At 48.3% G+C, this 18,795-nt stretch overlaps 2 protein-coding genes across 9 annotated transcripts in view; one reads left to right on the top strand and one right to left on the bottom strand.

Moving 5' to 3' along the window:
• VWA2 (von Willebrand factor A domain containing 2) overlaps window positions 1-14,869 on the top strand; it is a 52,408-nt gene extending 37,539 nt beyond the window's left edge. For all 3 annotated transcript variants that reach the window (XM_064373816.1, XM_012448026.3, XM_064373817.1), the window contains exons 9-14: window positions 3,271-3,326; window positions 5,463-5,570; window positions 6,567-7,139; window positions 9,458-10,009; window positions 10,639-10,764; window positions 11,609-14,869. In XM_064373816.1, coding sequence (XP_064229886.1) covers window positions 3,271-3,326; window positions 5,463-5,570; window positions 6,567-7,139; window positions 9,458-10,009; window positions 10,639-10,764; window positions 11,609-11,706 — 1,513 coding nt within the window. In that variant the 3' untranslated portion in view covers window positions 11,707-14,869. The remainder of the gene's footprint in view (window positions 1-3,270; window positions 3,327-5,462; window positions 5,571-6,566; window positions 7,140-9,457; window positions 10,010-10,638; window positions 10,765-11,608) is intronic.
• A 309-nt stretch (window positions 14,870-15,178) lies between these two features.
• AFAP1L2 (actin filament associated protein 1 like 2) overlaps window positions 15,179-18,795 on the bottom strand; it is a 116,224-nt gene continuing 112,607 nt past the window's right edge. For 4 of the 6 annotated variants that reach the window (XM_064373810.1, XM_064373811.1, XM_064373812.1 and 1 more), the window contains 3 exons: window positions 17,502-17,695; window positions 17,263-17,385; window positions 15,179-16,390 (listed from right to left, as the gene is read on the bottom strand). In XM_064373810.1, coding sequence (XP_064229880.1) covers window positions 16,364-16,390; window positions 17,263-17,385; window positions 17,502-17,695 — 344 coding nt within the window. In that variant the 3' untranslated portion in view covers window positions 15,179-16,363. The remainder of the gene's footprint in view (window positions 16,391-17,262; window positions 17,386-17,501; window positions 17,696-18,795) is intronic. The other 2 variants (XM_064373813.1, XM_064373814.1) reach the window with 1 other exon arrangement.

The following is an 18,795-nucleotide window of genomic DNA, read 5'->3' as shown; positions in this document are numbered from 1 at the left end:
AGGGAGCCTGTGGGATGCTGGGTTCTTTGGGACTGGAGCCCAGGCACCCAAGAGCACCTGCTGCCCGGCCGCCAGCCCATCCCTCCCAACACCCCCCGCACTGTCCCTGGGCACTTTGTCTAGACTACCCCGCCATTCAGCACCTCTGTCCGGAGACCAGTGATCCTGCCACTCTCCCTTTCCAGGGGGGCTGGGGCAGTGTTTGAATCAGCTACATCTTTGCCCCTTGGCTCACTCCCAGTGATGAGCTCACAGCACAGCGCACAGCAGTGAAGTGGATTGGCTGAGAAGCCTCAGGGCTGTGCTGGACTGATGGAGAATCCAAAGACTGTTTCTCTGGGAAAGGCTAGCCCCCTATATGAGGGTTGGAGGAGAGGGGGCCTCTTGCCACGCTGGGGCCACCACAGGCTCTCCTCAGCACCCAAGCTCTCAAGTGAAAGGAGGAGTTTATTCGTTCCTTGGTGGCCACATTCTAAGTGCCTGTTCTGAGCCGGGCAATATGTGATAAGGAGACAGCACAGGTGCTGCCCCCAAGGAATCGTGGTCTAGAGCAGGGCATTGGAAAAGGAGACCAGCGGCCACCCTGAGGCATCTTGGTGCTGGGGCAGAGTCTGTCCTCTCTGGGATGTCACAGAAGGGGCTACTCGAGCAGTTTTGCAAGATTCGGAACCGTGGCCGTGGGCAAGGCACTCAGACCCGGGAGCAGCTGGGAGAGGCTGGTGGCTGCAGTGTAGACTACGTGGGCCTTGTGTTCAGACTTTGCTGTCAGGCTGCTGAATTTCTAATCCCAGCAGCACCACTAGGGAGCTGTGAATTTACCACTACTTGTTTCTGCATTTGAAAAGGAGCGTGGTAATCATTGCATCTGCCCTACAGGGTTGTTGAGAGCTAGCGGTGATTTAATAGGCAGATGCAATAATATTGCAGGCTTCTAGAAGGAAGCATTTGGGAGCTCTTCATCCATTTCCTCACTCTGGAAAGACATACTGAGGGCCTCCTGTGCTCCCAGAGCTCACCCTGGTCCTGGGGGAATCAGCACCAGCATCTCAGAAACACATCTGCCCTCACGAGTGATGTTCCAGTGACGAGAGGCAGCCATTCCAAAATGAATACAGAACATAACCTGTTGAGTGGTGGCAGGTGCTGTGGAGGAAAATGACAGCAAGATGGGGATGTGGAGGGGTAGGCCGGTGGTTGGGGCAAGGTCATAGTTTGAAATAGAGTGGCCAGGAAGGGCCGTGCAGAGAATGTGGCATTTGTGTCCAGACCTGAGGGAGGTGGGGGCAAGCTATGTGCAGGTCCCTGCAGAGCCCTGTTTATAGTGTCAGCTCCATAAATGCCGATTTCCAGGGCAGGCCTGATTTGGGGACGATGAGGGCCCCAGGGAGCTTTCTGGACTAGGACTTGTGGCTTTATGAAGTCACTAAGAGTGGACATGGAAGGGAAAACAGTTTCTCTTGAATGAGCTGGCATTTTGGCAACCTTCATTTTTCTTTTTAGTGTTATTTTTTTTTGAGACAAGATCTTGCTCTGTCACCAGGATGGAGCACAGTGGAGTGATCATGGCTCAGTGCAGCCTCAAACTTCTGGACTGAAGTGATCCTCCCACTTCAGCCTCCTAAGTAGTCGGGACTACAGACATGCACCGCCGTGGCCGAATAATTTTTAAATTTGTTTTTGTAGAGATGGGGTCTCACTACGTTGCCCAGGCTGGTCTTAAATTCCTGAGCTCAAGCCATCTTCCTGCCTCAGCCTTTCATAGTGCTGGGATAACGGGCGTGAGCCGCCACGCCCAGCCTTCACAACCTTTATTTCAGCAACACCGTGAGCTCTTAGTTGACTTGGCTTTTATTCCATTTTACCCCAGGGAAGACCCTGCCCTAGAGGGGCACCTGGTTGGACTGCCCCTAGGGTGGGATCTTGCTGGGAGAAACCTTATTTGGAGAACTTGAGGGAACTTTTTTGCCAAGGCCCCAGAGTCTCCTCAGGTGAGGCCATCCCAGGAGCTGTTGCCAACCCAGAGTGGGGCTTTCTGCTCCTGGATGAGGAACTGCTCCTGTGGCAGCAGGGCACATGGCCCCAGAGACTCCGGAGAGGCACAAGTGAGGTCCAGAGGGCAGAGTGGGGGGCTTTGGAGTCAGATGGTCACCAGCTCTTAGGTGTTCCAGTTACTGTGTGACCTCAGGGCACCTAAGTCAGCCCTCGGAACCCATTTCCTTATCTGGAACGTGGAGAGAGCCATCTTTTCCAGTAGCTGTGGTTCATGGAACACCCGCAGGTGGAAGGCACCCCAGGAATGGTGGCTGTTGTGTTATCACAGAATGTTAGTCTCCAGCACACCTGAGAAGTCATTGAGTCCAGTGGCTTGCAAGTCTCGAACTACAGAGCCTCGTGTGGACACTTGCTGTGCAGACCAGATAGAGGCAGCACACCTGGGGCGAAGGGGCGGGGCTGGGGCACTCCTCGAGGCCTGGAGCCTTGTTCCCTCAGTCCTCTTCTCTCCCCTTTGACGCTTTAAGGAATACAGTTGAAAACTGCAGATAGAATTGCTATACAAAGAGGGAACTGAAGGCCAGAGAAGGAAAGTAACATGCCTGGGGTCACACAGCCAAAATCCGGTTGCCCAGTTTCCAATATTTCTCTCCCTACTGTGTTGTGAGCCTCAGAAAGTAACTTATAGTAAAAAGCTGTTAGGAGTTTTGCATGTGGATGTCTTAACCTCAGCCAGCTTATATTACCTTTTTTTTTTTTTTTTTTTTTTTGAGATGGAGTCTCACTTTGTCACCCAGGCTCTGTAGTGCAGTGGCGCAATCTCAGCTCACTGCAACCTCCGCCTCCCGGGTTCAAGTGATTCTCCTGCCTCAGCCTCCTCAGTAGCTGAGATTACAGGCACGTATCATCATACCCACCTAATTTTTGTATTTTTAGTAGAGACGGGGTTTCACCATGTTGGCCTGACTAGTCTCGAACTCCTGACCTCAGGCAATCCCCTGCTTTGGCCTCCCAAAATGGCGGGATTACAGGTATAAGCCACTATGCCCGGCCTATTTTCTTTTCTTTTTTTTTTAATTGTCACTGGACAGTTTGAAATATTCCCTACTCTATGCGCAGAGAAAAGTTAGGGTAGAATCAAGAAAGAAAACAAGGAAGTCTTTCTTGACTCATTTCTACATTGGAATCTTCTATCAGCTTTTGGTGTTGAAAATAATCTTCCGTTTTCTGCCCTCCCTTTACACCTCTGATCTATCATTCTGTTTACTTGGATTGTAGCTGGAAGAGAGTGTTCCGAACCCAGCCCACCACCTGCTACAGGACCGCCTGCCCAGGTACAGTCTGCCTCTTGCATTTACCAGTTCTTTCAGGGCCCTGGGCCCAGGCTGCTTTGTAAAGAAAGGTGCTTTTACAGTCCTGGGACAGAGCATGGAGTTGCAGCTGGCTCCAGGGCAGAGGGATGGGGCACTTGGGAGGCATCGGAGAGTGTGCTTTCCACTCACTCCATGGTGTTTTCTCATTAAGAATGGAGTGGCAGCTTTGGGATTACTTCCATGAACTAGTGTTTTGTGTATTAGTGAGAGGCAGAGAAAGGCAGGCACCGAGCACCAGCTTTACAGACATCCTCAAAGCCAGCACCAAACTGAGGGCAAGATACCTGAGTGATTTCCTCCTCTGTAAAATGGGGTGATGTTTGCCCGATGTCTGGAAGCTCATTTCCCTCCTCCATATGAAAGGAGGCATCGTACGTGAGGTCCTGGTGAAGATTCAGTAGTAATGCCCATGGAAGTACTCCCTCAGCTGTAAAATCCCAAATTAACATGAGGAATCATTATGCCATTATGTATCACTCAGCCTGGTTCCCCAGTGTGCCCTCACTGTCCCTCACCTGGGGTGCTACTGACCCCACTGACCTGGGAGCTAGAAATTGCACTTGAATGTGTGGTATGAGTCCTGGGGTGGATTTGCTGCTCCCAATCAGTAGCCTGCCTCCCGAAAGCAATGCCAGCAGTTAGACACACAGGCAGGTAGCGAGCGTCCCTATTTGGGATTAGGTGATCCCTTCAGCATGTCCTCAAGGTTTACAATTCCAGCATCATGGCCTCTGAAGCATAGGAGGATCTGAGAGTGGGGCTATTTCTGCTCAGAAATTAGAGTTTGAGGACTTATGGTTTGGAAACTAGAGTGAAACAGCTTTCAGTTCCAGCTCTGCCTCATACCAGTGATCTGACTGGGGCACGTGACTTCTGTTCATTGAGCTTCAGCTTCCACATCTGTCAAATAGGGTTTTTACAGTTCCTACCTCATAAGGTTGTGACAATGAAATGAGACCATGCATGTATCTTGCTTAGCGCAGTCCCTGGCACGTAGTAGATGCTCAGTTAAAAGCCACCGTTGCCAATGTCAGTGAGCCCCCAGTTATTTCCACGGTCTTCCGGCTGATATGACAGCAGGCCCAGCGAGGTGCCCAGACTCAGCCTCAATCCTTTCTGCCTTCGAAAAGTCTGTGTTTTAATTACAGTGATGTGGCCATCAAGTAACAGATCAATATTTTTAAACAAAAAGGACAAGAAAATGCCAGTCTCACTTGTGACCACGTTCAGTGGCTCATCCAGCCCTTGGAATACATGAACACATGAAGACCCTGTTTTCTGTCACCCTGGGAAGGTCCCATGGTTTCAGTTACATTTTGTAATAGTTGATAAGGAAAGTGATGAGACGCTCAGGCAGGAACCACAGGAAATCATAGATCAGACACTTCAGAATGGGCCCGATTTTGACACAGGCTATGGTTTCCCATGTAAACTTTCAGCTTTGAAGAGGCCTTGCTCATAATTTGCACCTCACATCCAAAATCAATACTGTCATTACCTTTGGGGAGTGTGTGTTTTGTGCTGAGACTTTCTGTGGATTAATTTATTTAATCCTCACACCAACCCCACGAATGAGTTCAGTTCCCATCAGTCCTTTTTAAGTGAGGATATGAAGCTGGGAGAGGTTAATTAAGGTGCCCGAGGAAGTAGAAGAGGCCATGTCAGTGCCCAGCAGCCCGGCTGCGGGATCAGAAGGCTTGTGTGCTTTGCTCTGCCAGGTGCAAAGGCCATTAAGAACCCCGTATAGAACTTAGAAGACAGGTCCCCGTCGGCACCACAGCTTTCCCTGAGTCTTGAGATACCCACACTTGATGCTACCAGGAGCTTCCTCCTTGCCAAGCTGCAGTCTGACAGTAGTTCATCACACAGAGCCTTCCCACGCCTGCTACAGAGCATCCTTTACCAGCCGTGCCTAGCCCCTCCTTTATAAACTCGGTAGCTTTTCCCTCTCTGCTGCAGGTTTCCTGGTGGACCCTGGGGGACGGAAGGGGCTGGCCCCCGCTAGAGCAGGCAGCCAGTTGCACCCCCACCTTTGGCCAGCCCTCTCTGCTCCTCTGTGCTGTGGTGCTTAATGGTTAATGGGCATCTCTCTGATAGGTCCCTGTGACTCGCAGCCCTGCCAGAATGGAGGCACGTGTGTTCCTGAAGGACTGGATGGGTACCAGTGCCTCTGCCCGCTGGCCTTCAGAGGGGAGGCTAACTGCGGTACGTATGCCCCGGCCCTGCAAGACTGACCCCTGGGCAGCAGGGAGAGGACAGGCTCCCTTTCTCACTGCCCACCCTTCCAGCTGCTGGGTAGAAACTGGCCCTCAAGCCGTCTGCTTTCCAGCGTACCCCTGGTCTGCGGTTCACGTGGCGTAGCCTCTCAGTGCTCCATGAGTAGATAATTCAGGTGGCTGAGCTCTGGATGAGACAGTGGCTCCCAGCTTACAGCTGCAGAAGGGCCATTGCTTGAAGTTTGAGCACTGCCCAGCCCAGCTGAAGGCAGGAGTCTGCCCACCCCTGGCTTCCAGTTCTGGGGAGAGGCTTTTCTTCTCTATGCTATGAAAGCAGAGCAAGGAGCCCCAATTCCTTTTGATTTTAGAGGTATGAAATGAAGATGATAGTAGGCTTTACCTCATTGGGTGGTTGAGAGTTTTAAATGAGATTGTGCAAAATGCTTAGTACTATGCTTGGCACATATAAGGGCTTGCTGAATATTAACACTTAAAAACATGATACTGAGTTAGTTGAAGATCTATATGTGAAAACCATTAATCTTGACCCTGTACCTCACAACTCTACCAGAAGTCCATTCTAGCATGGCTCTAGACCTCCATGCAGAAGGCAAAGTAGTGAAGCCTCTAGAAGCAAACACAGGAGCATATCTTCATGATCTTGAGGTCGACAAAGATTTCTCAACACACACACAGGACTACCCATAATAGGAAAAAATAACATAGACGGCATTTTTCTTTTTAAAAAGTGGTCAGATGGAAACCCTTAGTGAGTGCCAGGAGGGAGAGCGCCATGTCTGGCCTTGTCTCTAACTCTGAGATGAGCCACCTGTCACTTAACCCTGGGTGGCCACAGTTTCTCTGCCCCATCTCCTCCTGGGAGGGAGTTCCTCCTGCCCCGCGTGGTGCATAGGCATCTCGGGTGGGACAAATCACATGCTGTATGGCCACGGCTTGACAGTAGGCGTTGCTGTGATCCCCGCAGCCCTGAAGCTGAGCCTGGAATGCAGGATCGACCTCCTCTTCCTGCTGGACAGCTCTGCAGGCGCCACTCTGGACGGCTTCCTGCGGACCAAAGCCTTCGTGAAGCAGTTTGTGCAGGCCGTGCTCAGCAAGGACTCTCAGGCCCGAGTGGGTGTGGCCACGTACAGCAGGGAGCTGCTGGTGGCGGTGCCCGTGGGAGAGTACCAGGATGTGCCTGACCTGGTCAGGAGCCTCGATGGCATCCCCTTCCGTGGTGGCCCCACACTGACGGGCAGTGCCTTGCGGCAGGCGGCAGAGCGTGGCTTCGGGAGCGTCACCAGGACAGGCCAGGATCGGCCACGTAGAGTGGTGGTTCTGCTCACTGAGTCACGCGCCGAGGATGAGGTAGCCGGCCCAGCTCGTCACGTAAGGGCGCGAGGGTTGCTCCTGCTGGGCCTGGGCAGTGAGGCCATGCGGGCGGAGCTGGAGGAGATCACGGGCAGCCCGAAGCACGTGGTGGTCTACTCAGAACCTCAGGACCTGCTCAACCAAATCCCTGAGCTGCAGGGGAAGCTGTGCAGCCAGCCGCGGCCAGGTAAGGTCCTAGCTGGTCAGTGGGCAGGTCCTTCCTCCTCTTGGCCACCACCTAACCATCATTCTCTGCCAGCACCTGTGTTAGGGGCTGAAACCACAGCCCCACTCTTTCAGGTACCAGTCACATACCAATTTCTCAGTTTACCTGTCAATAAAATGGGACTAATAGTAGTACCTCCTGAGAGGCCTTTAGTGAGAATTAAATAAGATAAGCAGTGTACATGCTTGGTACAGAGCAAGCACTCAGCAAACTCTAGGTGTTGCTATTAGCATTATTAATCGCGATTCTATTGTTGTTACAAAGAGCTCTGAATCTACTAAGCAGGCTCCAGAGCAGCAGCTTCCTGGCTCCTTTGATGGGAACTCACAGAAGGAAGTGCATTCCTGGTGCACACATGCACATGTATGCATATGTGCACACACAGATGCACGCACATGCACACGTGCTGCTGCAGACATACACAACTGAAACAAATGCTTCATGAGAGGATACTTATCCTGTCTACCTGGGATGCATTCTGACATTTTTCTCTTCTATTCTGTTTTGCAAGCCATGAAGTTGATTTTTTTATGACCTCTATTGGAAGGCAATCTAGAGAACACTGTCCCCGCATGGAGGCCTGGCGCATGGCCAGAGATGTAGTAGTTGAGACATGCCTTTTTTTTTTCTTTTGAGACAGGGTCTCGCTCTGTTACCCAGGCTGGAATGCAGTGGCACGATCATAGCTCCCTGCAGCCTCCAGTTCCTGGGCTCATGTGATCCTTCTACCTCAGCCTCCTGAATAGCAGGACTACAGGTGCACAACACCATGCCCAGCTAATTGTTTTATTCTTTATAGAGATGTGGTCTTGCTATGTTTCCCAGACTGGTCTTGAACCCCTGGGCTCAAGCAGTCCTCCCACTTCAGCCTTCCAAAGTGCAGAGATTACAGGCATGAGTGAAATACATCCTTTATAGGGCTCCTGGAGTTCTCCACTTGCTAGGTGGGCATGGGAAGCTACGGATGCCATTCTGCTTCTCAACCCTGATGCCACCACTGTCCCCAAGGCAGGAGGCTTTCTCTCCTGTAAGGGAGAAGGACGGATTGGCTGCCCACTCCCACCCTGCCCCTCCAGGCTGGTCTAAGTGCTTTTGTTCTGCTTTTTTGTTTTGTTGGTTTTTTTTTTTAATTAATAGTTGTAGATTTATAGGAAAAAAAAATTGACAATAGTGGAGAGTTCCCTATATTCCCCACCCAGTTTCCCCTCCCTTTAACACCTTGCATTAGTATGGTACATTATTACCATTAACGAACCAATATCGATACATTATTTAGTGATCCATGCTTGATTCATATTTGTTTAGTTTTTACCTAATGTCATTTCTCTGTACCAGAATCCCATCTAAGACTCCACAGTACAAGTACTCAGTCCGCCTTCCCCGTAGCTGTGATAGTTTCTCAGACTTTCCTGGTGTGGGAGTGGTTTTAAAATCTGATTTTTTTTAAAGTAATCAAAGCATCAGATCCGCTGACTCCATACTTAGAATTTCCAGTGGTTCCCCTTTGTACTTGGAATAAAACCCAAATTCCTTCCCCTGGCTTCTGAGAGCTCCCTTGGCCTGGTCCTCGCTGGCGTCTCTGCATCCCCTGCACAGGAGAGGCCTTCTGGCTCATACTTACTTGCCTTTCAGTTCTTAGCTGAAATGTCACCTCCCCAGAGAAGCTCTGATCCCTTTTCCCAGTCTTGTTATGTTACCCTACTGGTCTCTCTCGGAGTCCCCTGCTTTTCCCTCCACGGTGCTGACATCATTTGTAATTCTATGTGCATTTCATGTCTGTTCCCCTAGACTGTCAGCCTGTTGACAGCAGGCATGGGCCCATTTTATCTGATTAGTGCCCTGCATATTGGGGATGTATGAAGGCACAGGTGAAGATGCTGTCACAAAGGGCTGCCCAAAAACCCCATGGGTTACATAAGACAGGAACTTATACAGTTCAGAGGTGAGTGGTCCAGGCCAGCAGAGCTTGGTCATCTTATGGCTTCCACCTTGAGGTGGAAGTTTGAAATTGATCACATCCCATCAGATAGAACTTAGACACGTGGCCACCCTCGCTGTCAGGGAGGCTGGGAAAGGTGGTCTGGCTGGGCACTCATCTTCCTGCTAATATTCTAGGAAAGGACTGTTCTGAGGCTAAAAGCAGGCATGGAGGGTGGATTCTGCAGTGAACAGAGCACTCTGGCTGACCTGGTCCCCACCCAACCCGACAGTCCCTGGGTCCCATGGCGGGGCTCTGGCTGGCAGATCCACTGCTAAAACCCCTCTGCTTGCTCCTGCAGGCTGCAGGACACGAGCTCTGGACCTCGTCTTCATGTTGGACACCTCCGCCTCAGTAGGGCCCGAGAACTTTGCTCAGATGCAGAGCTTTGTGAGAAGCTGTGCTCTCGAGTTTGAGGTGAACCCTGATGTGACACAGGTCGGCCTGGTGGTGTATGGCAGCCAGGTGCACACTGCCTTCGGGCTGGATACCAAACCCACTCGGGCTGCGGTGCTGCGGGCCATTAGCCAGGCCCCCTACCTGGGTGGGGTGGGCTCGGCCGGCACCGCCTTGCTGCACATCTATGACAAGGTGATGACTGTCCAGGGGGGTGCCCGGCCTGGTGTCCCCAAAGCTGTGGTGGTGCTCACAGGCGGGAGAGGCGCAGAGGATGCAGCTGTCCCTGCCCAGAAACTGAGGAACAATGGCATCTCTGTCTTGGTCGTGGGTGTGGGGCCTGTCCTAAGCGAGAGTCTGCGGAGGCTTGCTGGTCCCTGGGACTCCCTGATCCACGTGGCAGCTTACACCGACCTGCGGTACCATCAGGACGTGCTCATTGAGTGGCTGTGTGGAGGTGAGTCGGGGAATCCACACCCTCATGGCTGCCTCCATGGCAGGCCCTCAGCCTGAGCCTTCACATACATCATTACAAGGATGGCAGCTCTTCCCAGCTGCTGACCACTTGCTTCCCAAGTGCCAGGTTCTGTGCTAAATCCCATGCTCACATCAAATCCTCCAGTAGGCATAACTGTCCCCATTTCACATTTAAGGTGCAGAATGTAACAGATAACTCCCTCCCAAACTTGAGAATTTATGCATTCCTGTGAAACAGAACACATTTTTAGGTTACCCACAAGCTCCCTAAGGGTCAAAAGATCCCACATTGACACTGACTTGGGCAGTGACAGAGCCCAGAGCAAATGGCCAGGCCAGCCTGAATCCAAGGCTTCCGTTTGCCAGTGACTTCCTCTTCACCTTCTTGAACGTCTGCCATGTGTATGGCACATCTGAGCAGTGGAATCTCCATGAGTCTGTAGGAGAGCTGGGTCTTATTAACCTACCCAAGTAGTATGCAGCACCAACCATGAGCTACCAGGGCAAAGGGAGACGAGACTCTGGTAGCCTTGCACCTCTTCTGGGCTTAGGGTGGGGGTCTTCAGGTCTAACCCATGCCTGGCCTGGTGGGTGTGTTCTCCATTGTAGAAGCCAAGCGGCCAGTCAACCTCTGCAAACCCAACCCGTGCATGAACGAGGGCAGCTGCGTCCTGCGGAATGGAAGCTACCGCTGCGAGTGCCGGGATGGCTGGGAGGGCCCTCACTGCGAGAACCGTGAGTGGAGCTCTTGCTCTGTATGTGTGAGCCAGGGATGGTATTGTGAGTCCTGCCAAGTCCCACAAACTTAGCAGAAGGCAGGTTCTAAAACATTGATCCAGTGGAAGGAATTATTCAATCATTTATTTACCCACGAAACATTTAGTGAGTACCTACTGCATCCCAGGCGTTGTTCTAAGTGCGGAAACATAGCGGTAAACAAATGAGTACCACCTTTGCCCTCATGGAGCTTCCATTCTAATGTGGAGACAGACAACAGCAAGTTAATTGTCATACAACACGTGGTGTGCTAGATGGTGCTAAGCACCCTGGAGAAAGTAATGATAACTAGCAGGGAGGCCTCGGGAGCACAGTGGATCCAGGGTACAGGGAGGCAGGGGTGGGTAAATTCAGTGGTGGGAGCTGCTGGAAACTCTTTTGGGGTGTTTTCTATTTGCTCAGTAAAATGGGAGGAACAGCTGAGAGTGAGGAAGAGGAGGCGGCGCTGGAGGTTTGAGAGAAAAGATAATAAGTGACAGTCAAGAGATGGGTAACAGGTTAGGACCTAGAGAGTGATTTTTGGGAGGTATTAGGGGCCCACTTACAGCTCCTGTTCCTGAGTTTGAAGTTAGAACAACCAGAAATCAGAAGATGAGTCTAGTCAGAGCCTTGGGTTTTTGGCTACCGGCAGAGGTTGGCTTCCTAAGGCCAGGGAGAGGGTGTAGAGGACAATCAGATGGGGTCTCTGATCTGGCATCTTCTGCTGGGGGCGAGGTGGGTTGTGGAGTAAGGGCAGGGGCTGCTGGCGGGCCAAGAAGGGGATGCAGACACTCCTGTCCTCAGAGTTCACTTCCTTCCCTAGGGTTCTTGAGAGGAGATGCCCCAGAGGCACATGGCTCCCATGCAGGAGGGCAGCAGCTGTACCCCTCCCAGCAACTACAGAGAAGGCCTGGGCACTGAAATGGTGCCTGCCCTCTAGAACATCTATCCCCTTGGGGTCCTTCCTGCTGTGTCCAGAACCGCTATTCTCACCAAGGCAGGAGGATGTCCCGACTGCAGCCATGCTGCTTAGGGACAAGAAAGCAGCTGATGTCACTGGCTAAGGACGTTGAAACCTTTTGATGTGTAAGTAAAGACCGACTTTCTGTACCTGCTTGTGCCTTGTTGACGCTATGTCATCTGCCACCTTTCCCTTGATAAACAAGCGGTCCTGGAGACTTGAATTTGGTGGCCTGTCTGACATTCCTTTGCCCACAATCAGTGCTAGCCAGAATGTTGTTGACACAGTAGTGCCCAGCAGAGGCCTTTACTTTTGGACCTCGAAGGCCATAGCCTTTCAAAATGGAAAGCAGCAGCTTTTCCGCCTACCCAAGACATTCTGGATGCATTTGCATTGAGCCTGAAAGGAGGCTTGAGTGGCATCTGTGACTTCCGGTGACTGCATTTTGTGTGTGGGAGAGACTTGAAAAGATTCCAGACTGAAATGTGATGTTAACCAGCTTGCTTGATGATGGGGGAGAGGCTGAGTGTGCAACTGGCCGAGGTCTGGAGGGGCCACATGAAATTGGTCTGAGTAGTGAGCAGTGTCCACTTGAAGGGCCTTCCTTTTAAAAAAGTTTATGGCTGGAGGCTGTGGCTCACACCTGTAATCCCAGCACTTTGGGGGGCTGAGGTGGGTGGGTCATCTGAGGTCAGGAGTTCAGCACCAGCCTCGTCTCTACTAAAAATACAAAAATTAACCAGGTGTGGTGGCGGGTCCCTGTAATCCCAGCTACGCAGGAGGCTGAGGCAGGAAAATGGCTTGAACCCGGGAGGCAGACGGTGCAGTGAGCTGAGCTCATACCACTGCACACCAGCTTGGGTAACAAGAATGAAACTGTCTCAAAAAAAAAAAAGTTACTTAGAAGGGGTTAATTTTGGCATGTTATGGAATTCTTATTTTCCTTTTAGTGGGGCAAAGAAAAGATTCTTAAACTCAAAAATATAGGATAAAGAAATTTACAGAGATTTTTGCTTTATAAAGCATTGATCTTATGCTGTCTAGGTTTTAGTTTTGCTTTGCTTTACTACACAGTTTTTAAAGGAATATTTCAAGAAATGTAGGTTATTTATTAAACAGGAATATTTGTACCTATGTGGCAAAGAGGCTTATTTGGAATATTCTCTAGCAAACTAGATACTTCCCTTGCAGTATTTAGGAATTACTTCTTCCCCTTGGTTGTGTTGTTTAGAGTTGGATTTTCAGTAGAAATCTTTCTAGAGCTCTGACATAACTTGAGACTTTGTCATCTTTTTTTTTTTTTTTTTTGAGATGGAGTTTCGTTCTTATTGCCCAGGCTGGAGTGCAATCTTGGGTCACTGCAACCTCTGTGTCCCAGGTTCAAGCAATTATCCTGCCTTAGCCTCTTGAGTAGCTGGGATTACAGGCACACACCACCACACTGGCTAATTTTTGTATTTTTAGTAGAGACAGGGTTTCACCATGTTGGCCAGGCTGGTCTCAAACTCTTGTCTTCAGGTGATCCCCCTGCTTCGGCCTCCCAAAGTGCTGGGACTGCAGCTGTGAGCCACCATGCCCAGCCTGTTTTTCTTCAAAAGATAAATATTTTAACATAATGTTTTACATACAAACATTCAAGGGTACTTTGGCTTTAAGAACTTCAGGATTTCTGGTGCAGGAAAAGTGCTTGAAGCAGTATCACCATGATTTGAAATACTAAAAAGTCTGGTGGACCAGACACTGAGTCATAACAGTCATCTGTGTTCAAGGGATACTTTCATTGATAATTTTCTGTTATTATGCTGCCCTTCACAGAAGGCAACATCCAGGGCAGGGCAGATGCTGATCTGTGATGTAATAGAAATTATATGAATTCACGGTCTTTAATAACAGTTTAACCATGTTATAATATTGGCTTTTTGTGTTGTTCAGGGCTGGTATTTGGGTGCCCTGATTGAATTACTTGGATTTAAATAGCAAACTGTGGGCTCTGGACTTACACAGTAAAGGCCTTTACTGTTTCTTTGTAGGAGATGGGGGTCCCAGCCTTTGAAACATTTTTTTCCCTTTTGTAGTGAGGGTGCCTCTGAATAGTTCAGCTTTCGTCAGTGTCCCCATAGTGGCAGATGGAAGTGCTAGCCTATGGCCTAATTAGTCAAGCCTTTTCTTTCATTTAATAGAAATTAGCTTTAATTTCTAGCTTTAATTTTTATTTTTACCTTTAATTATACAAGTAAGAGAGAAATATTTTCTTTGCAAGAATTAAAACATTGCATATAGGCCTTAAATTTCCTCTTATTTCCTCTGAATGATCCTGATTCCAGTCATCTTGCTGAACACCCTAGTTCTAATAATCGACCCTTGCTTTTCTAGAGAAATACTTCCACATGCTAGTTTTGTCTCTTCCTTTTACAGTTGTATACCACTTCTTTGTCATTTTGCATTGCCTAGGACTTCCCGAATAATGTTTCACAAATAGCAGTAGTCACAGGCATCCATATCTGGTTCTTGACTTTTTCCATCATTATAATTGTTTTCTATGGGTTACTTGATCAGTTTCCTTAATTACTACTTGGGCAACCTTCCCAGTATTGGTATGTACTTCCCAGTATTAGTATATTCCTAGATGAACTAAGAGTGTTTTTTTATGTTTTGAGATTTATGGCATACTTTTTTCTCTTCCTTCAAGATAATTTTTTTTTGTTTTTTTTTTGTTTTTTACATTTAATCTGTTAATGTGATGGATTACCCATTTGTATATTTTCAATCATTGAACCACCCTTGTTTTTTTAGATAAAGTCTATTATACAGCATTCTATAAACCTTGCTGAATTTCATTTGCCAACATTTTATTTCAGATTCTTTTAATCTGTATCCAACAATGAGACTGGTTTTCTTTTACATTTTGTTTTGAATTTTTGGAATCAGAGCTATACTAACTTTGCAGTAGAAAACACATATAATTTGAAAAATCTTGTGTCTGTATGTAAGGCCTCCATTTCAGTTCTATTTTATATTGCCTTAGGTTGTCTCTTTATTGTATTAGCCTTTGTAATGAACCAGATTTTGGTTTTGTCATTTTTAAAATAAACAGATTTATGCTATAAACTTCCTTAATTACTACTTGGGCAACCTTCCCAGTATTGGTATGTTGTTTCTTTTTTCCCAAGAATTCTTTAAGAGTATATTTCAACTTCTGGGCATACTGATTTTTCATTCACTTATATGTGATCAATTTCTGCAGATGTTTCCTGTGTCTTTGGTACATTGTTAACTGTACAACTAAAATTTGCTTCCTGCCTTATCTATGCTCTTTGATTCAAGAAGGCTGAGCCTCCTGCTAGGTGTGTAAATAACCAAAACATTTCCTTCCTTGAGAGCCCCCCAGGCCCTGCCCCAAGTCATTTCATGAAATACAAGGAAAACCTCAAATACAATGAACATTTTATTTAAAAAAAATCTAACTCGCCACTTGGTAAAAGGTTACCCAATGTTTATGACAGAGGAAGTAAATGCCCTGGTATTAGAAAGAAAATAAGATTAAAAAAAGACCTTTAGTTCTCAGGAACCAGTATTAGAGAACTCTGATATACAACCCCCAGAAATGAGGCAGAGATAGATGAAATGTTTCAACCTGTGTTAAAAAAAAAACAATGCCATCAGAGGAAAAGACAGGGAGCACAAGGAACAGCACTGCCAATTTTAAGAGGGAGACCACCCTAACCAAAAATAACCACTTTGTTCTTGGAAGGGGAATGAACATTAAACAGAACTTAAAATCAGGGACTAAGAGAGCATTATATTAAACAACTCTTTCCTTAAAAATGGCCTGACCACAGGAACGAATCTGTAAACACAGGGTAATTCTTTTTCCCTAAAGAGTCAGTTTAATCTCAAAAAACACTTTCAAAGATTTTAAACATTTTTTCCTATATAATACAGCATCACTTAAAATTTTATTTAAAGACAGTTTATTCAGGTCTGCCTTGGACTGGAAAGAAGTCTTTAATTTAGTGGGATCAGTGCTTCAGCTTGGTCCCAAATATTTTCCCCATTACTGTTTCTCAAAACTCATGTCATAGATGGTTTTATAGATGATATCAATGCTGTTTAAAATCACTGAAGACTGAGTTTGGCCTGGTAATATTGGAAAGACGTGAAGGCAAAGATGGTTTAATCCCCAACTGCTAAGTATTAGATAAGAGATGATGGTCTTCTCACTCACCAAAGCCACATGACCCATAAAACAGGGTCCTGCTTCCTTGATTCATCTTCCACCAAAGTCTAAACATGAGAAGGTTTTCACTATTTTAAAATCTTGATAAAGCAATTGATGAAAACTTCAAAAAAGAAACACAGAGCATCCCTAAATACAACGTCTTGTTTACATCCAATAGACTTAGGTCTCCAAAGAAGCATCTTTTTTTGTTGTATTATTTCCTTTGGCTCTGAAAAGGGACAGAGCCTCCTCTTAGCTGAAGCTCTCCATTCACAGTACTTCAGTCTTTGCTTTTTCTTCTAAACAGACTCACCTTTTCACAGAGTTTTTGCTTTAACAAAGCAGGATTGTCACCAAGGTCCATATTGACATGAGAGTCTTTAGTTGAAGCTTGTTTTCTAACTTGCTCCTTTCTTCTCCCATTCCTAGGGTACCATTCAAATACCAGCACCCACCCACAAAAAAGAAAGTTAGTTACCCACTGTAGCAACCTTGACATACATAGAAAAAAATGACAAAAACTATTTTAAACACAGAAAAGTCATAGAGATGCATAGAAAAGCATAGAGATGACAAATCTGTTTCGAACCTTGTGTGTTCATCGTTGCTTAGGCATGCCTATTCAGAGATTTTGAGACTGTGGCACAACAAAGAATGTTGTAAGTGATGTCTGCCACAGCAGCAAGAGAGTGGAGGCTCAGATGCTTGCATGGATTTATTAGTTAGACACTGTTTTTGGTGCCTCCAAATATCTCTAGCAGGTAAGCAGGATAGGAGCAGAGTCTGCCAAAAGCAAAGGCAGCCCTAGGCATGTTCTTTAATGTACAAATGAGTAAATGACACCTTTTGTCTAGCCCTCAGGGAGAAACCCCATCATAGCAAGCATTCCTCATTTACAACTTGCTGTGAACTCTGCCACTAGTTGGGTGGGCAATGCATACCACCTATATGAGTCTGTTTTAGTTTTAATGGTAGAAGTCCTGTGGGGTCACTGACTTTTTGATTTGAAAACTCAGTCACAATCTGTCCCTGAGCTGCAGCTGTCCCCCTGGAATCTATCCCTAACTGTGTGGAGGGCAAGGACACTTGAACTGAGTGCAGGCACCTTTCTGGTTGGTCAGTGCCAGAGACTGAGCCAAAGGGATGGCATTCCAGAGCCACTACCCCTCCCTGGTGAGCGCTGAGCCCTCGTTCAGAGCAGGTGCCAATGCCACAAAGCACCACCTGGGTCAGAAGATGGGCCCTGCCTTAGTGACAATTCTCCTGGCCCCAAAGGAGGCTGAGAGTGGCTGCTTACCTTGGCTTTCTGGAGGACCGTGCCTTTGCCTGTGACCATGACCGAGAGAGGCCTGTTCTTGAGCGTGGTTGCAGAGTTGACTGGGGTACAGTCTGGGGCAGAGACGGGTGTGACAGCTTTGGGCTGTGGTTACAGGAGGAGAGCAAGGACTGAGTCAAGGGGAGGGACATGTGACCCACCTGCCCCAACCCATGTCCAGAGAGCCCTGCAAGCAGAGGGGCCGTGGCTCCTGCACTCACGCGGGGGCTCACGTTCTCCAGGTGGGTGGTGTCCACGGTGGTGCCCAGCGTCACAGGTCCTGCCTCAGCCTTCTTCAGGTTGTCCTTTACCTCCATGATGCTGAGTTCCAGGTCCACGCGCCTACTCTCCTCGACCCGGCATTCCTCGTCAATTTCCTTCAGCTTCTGCTCCAGGCTGGCCAGGACTTCCTTGTCTGGAGAGAGAATTATGCAGACCTCAGAGAATAGCATTTCAGCCCAGGCCAGGGAGCCCTGTTGGGTGGAGGCAGGATCTATACACCCTGCCACCCCCACCTGAGAAGAACCACAGGTCTGCCTCCAACACTCAGAGCTGGGAGGAGCCTGGGTGCTTGGGGTAGCCTGGAGGCCTGCACTAGCATTCTGCAAAAGCTGGCAGGCTCTGGGGGAGGAGAGCTCTGGCTTCACTAAAGGGCACGAATCTGAGGCCTAAGTCCCTTCTTGTAGCTTCTCAGAGACTCTGGGTTGTTTTGACAGCAACCCAAAAGGGTGAGGGGCTTTATTCATGGCCTGTGGAGGAGCGCTGGGCAGCTTGACCTGCCCCACCGAGTTCCTTCAATCCTCTGGCTTCCCTAGGCCTAAGAGAGCAGGAGTCCTCAGCCCTGGCTCCTCCTCTTAACCCTGGACCTCTCGGATTGATGCTGCCACACCATGGAATGATGCCTGTGGCCTGTATCCTAGGAGCTCACTGCTAGAGGAAAGGAGGGTTTCACATATGTACCACATAGCATCCTGAGCACAGGGCTGCTGTTTAAGAAAAATTCACAGATGCTATTGAAGGACCATCTCTAAAGAGAGAAGGAAAGAAAAAGTATGCCAATGATGTTTTGAGGAATAGAGTTTAAAAAAAATACAGTTCAGGCTGGGTGCAGCGGCTCATGGCTGTAATCCCAGCACTTTGGGAGGCCGAGGCGGGCAGATCACTTGAGGCCAGGAGTTCGAGACCAACCTGGCCAACATGGAGAAACCCCATCTGTACTGAAAGTACAAAAATTAGGTGGCCATGGTGGCACATGCCTGTAAAACCAGCTACTTGGAGACTGAGGCAGGAGAATCACTAGAACCCAGGAGGCAGAGGCTGTAGTGAGCTAACACCACACCACTGCACTCCAGCCTGGGCAACAGAGCAAGACGCTGCCTCAAAAAAAAAAAAATACAGTTCAGATTTAGAGGTCAGTATCAATACTTTGAGAGTCACTTTTTGACGATCTGTGGCTTATTAACTCAGGACCAACAGGGCTTATTTGCCAGGTGAGTGACTTACAATGAAAATTCT

This window comes from Aotus nancymaae, unplaced genomic scaffold, assembly GCF_030222135.1.
Source record: "Aotus nancymaae isolate 86718 unplaced genomic scaffold, 86718_ANA_hifiasm-v0.15.2.pri h1tg000010l, whole genome shotgun sequence".
NCBI lineage: Eukaryota > Metazoa > Chordata > Mammalia > Primates > Aotidae > Aotus > Aotus nancymaae.
The sequence above is the reverse complement of the archived record's forward strand: the minus strand, read 5'-3'. Positions and strand labels throughout refer to the sequence as shown.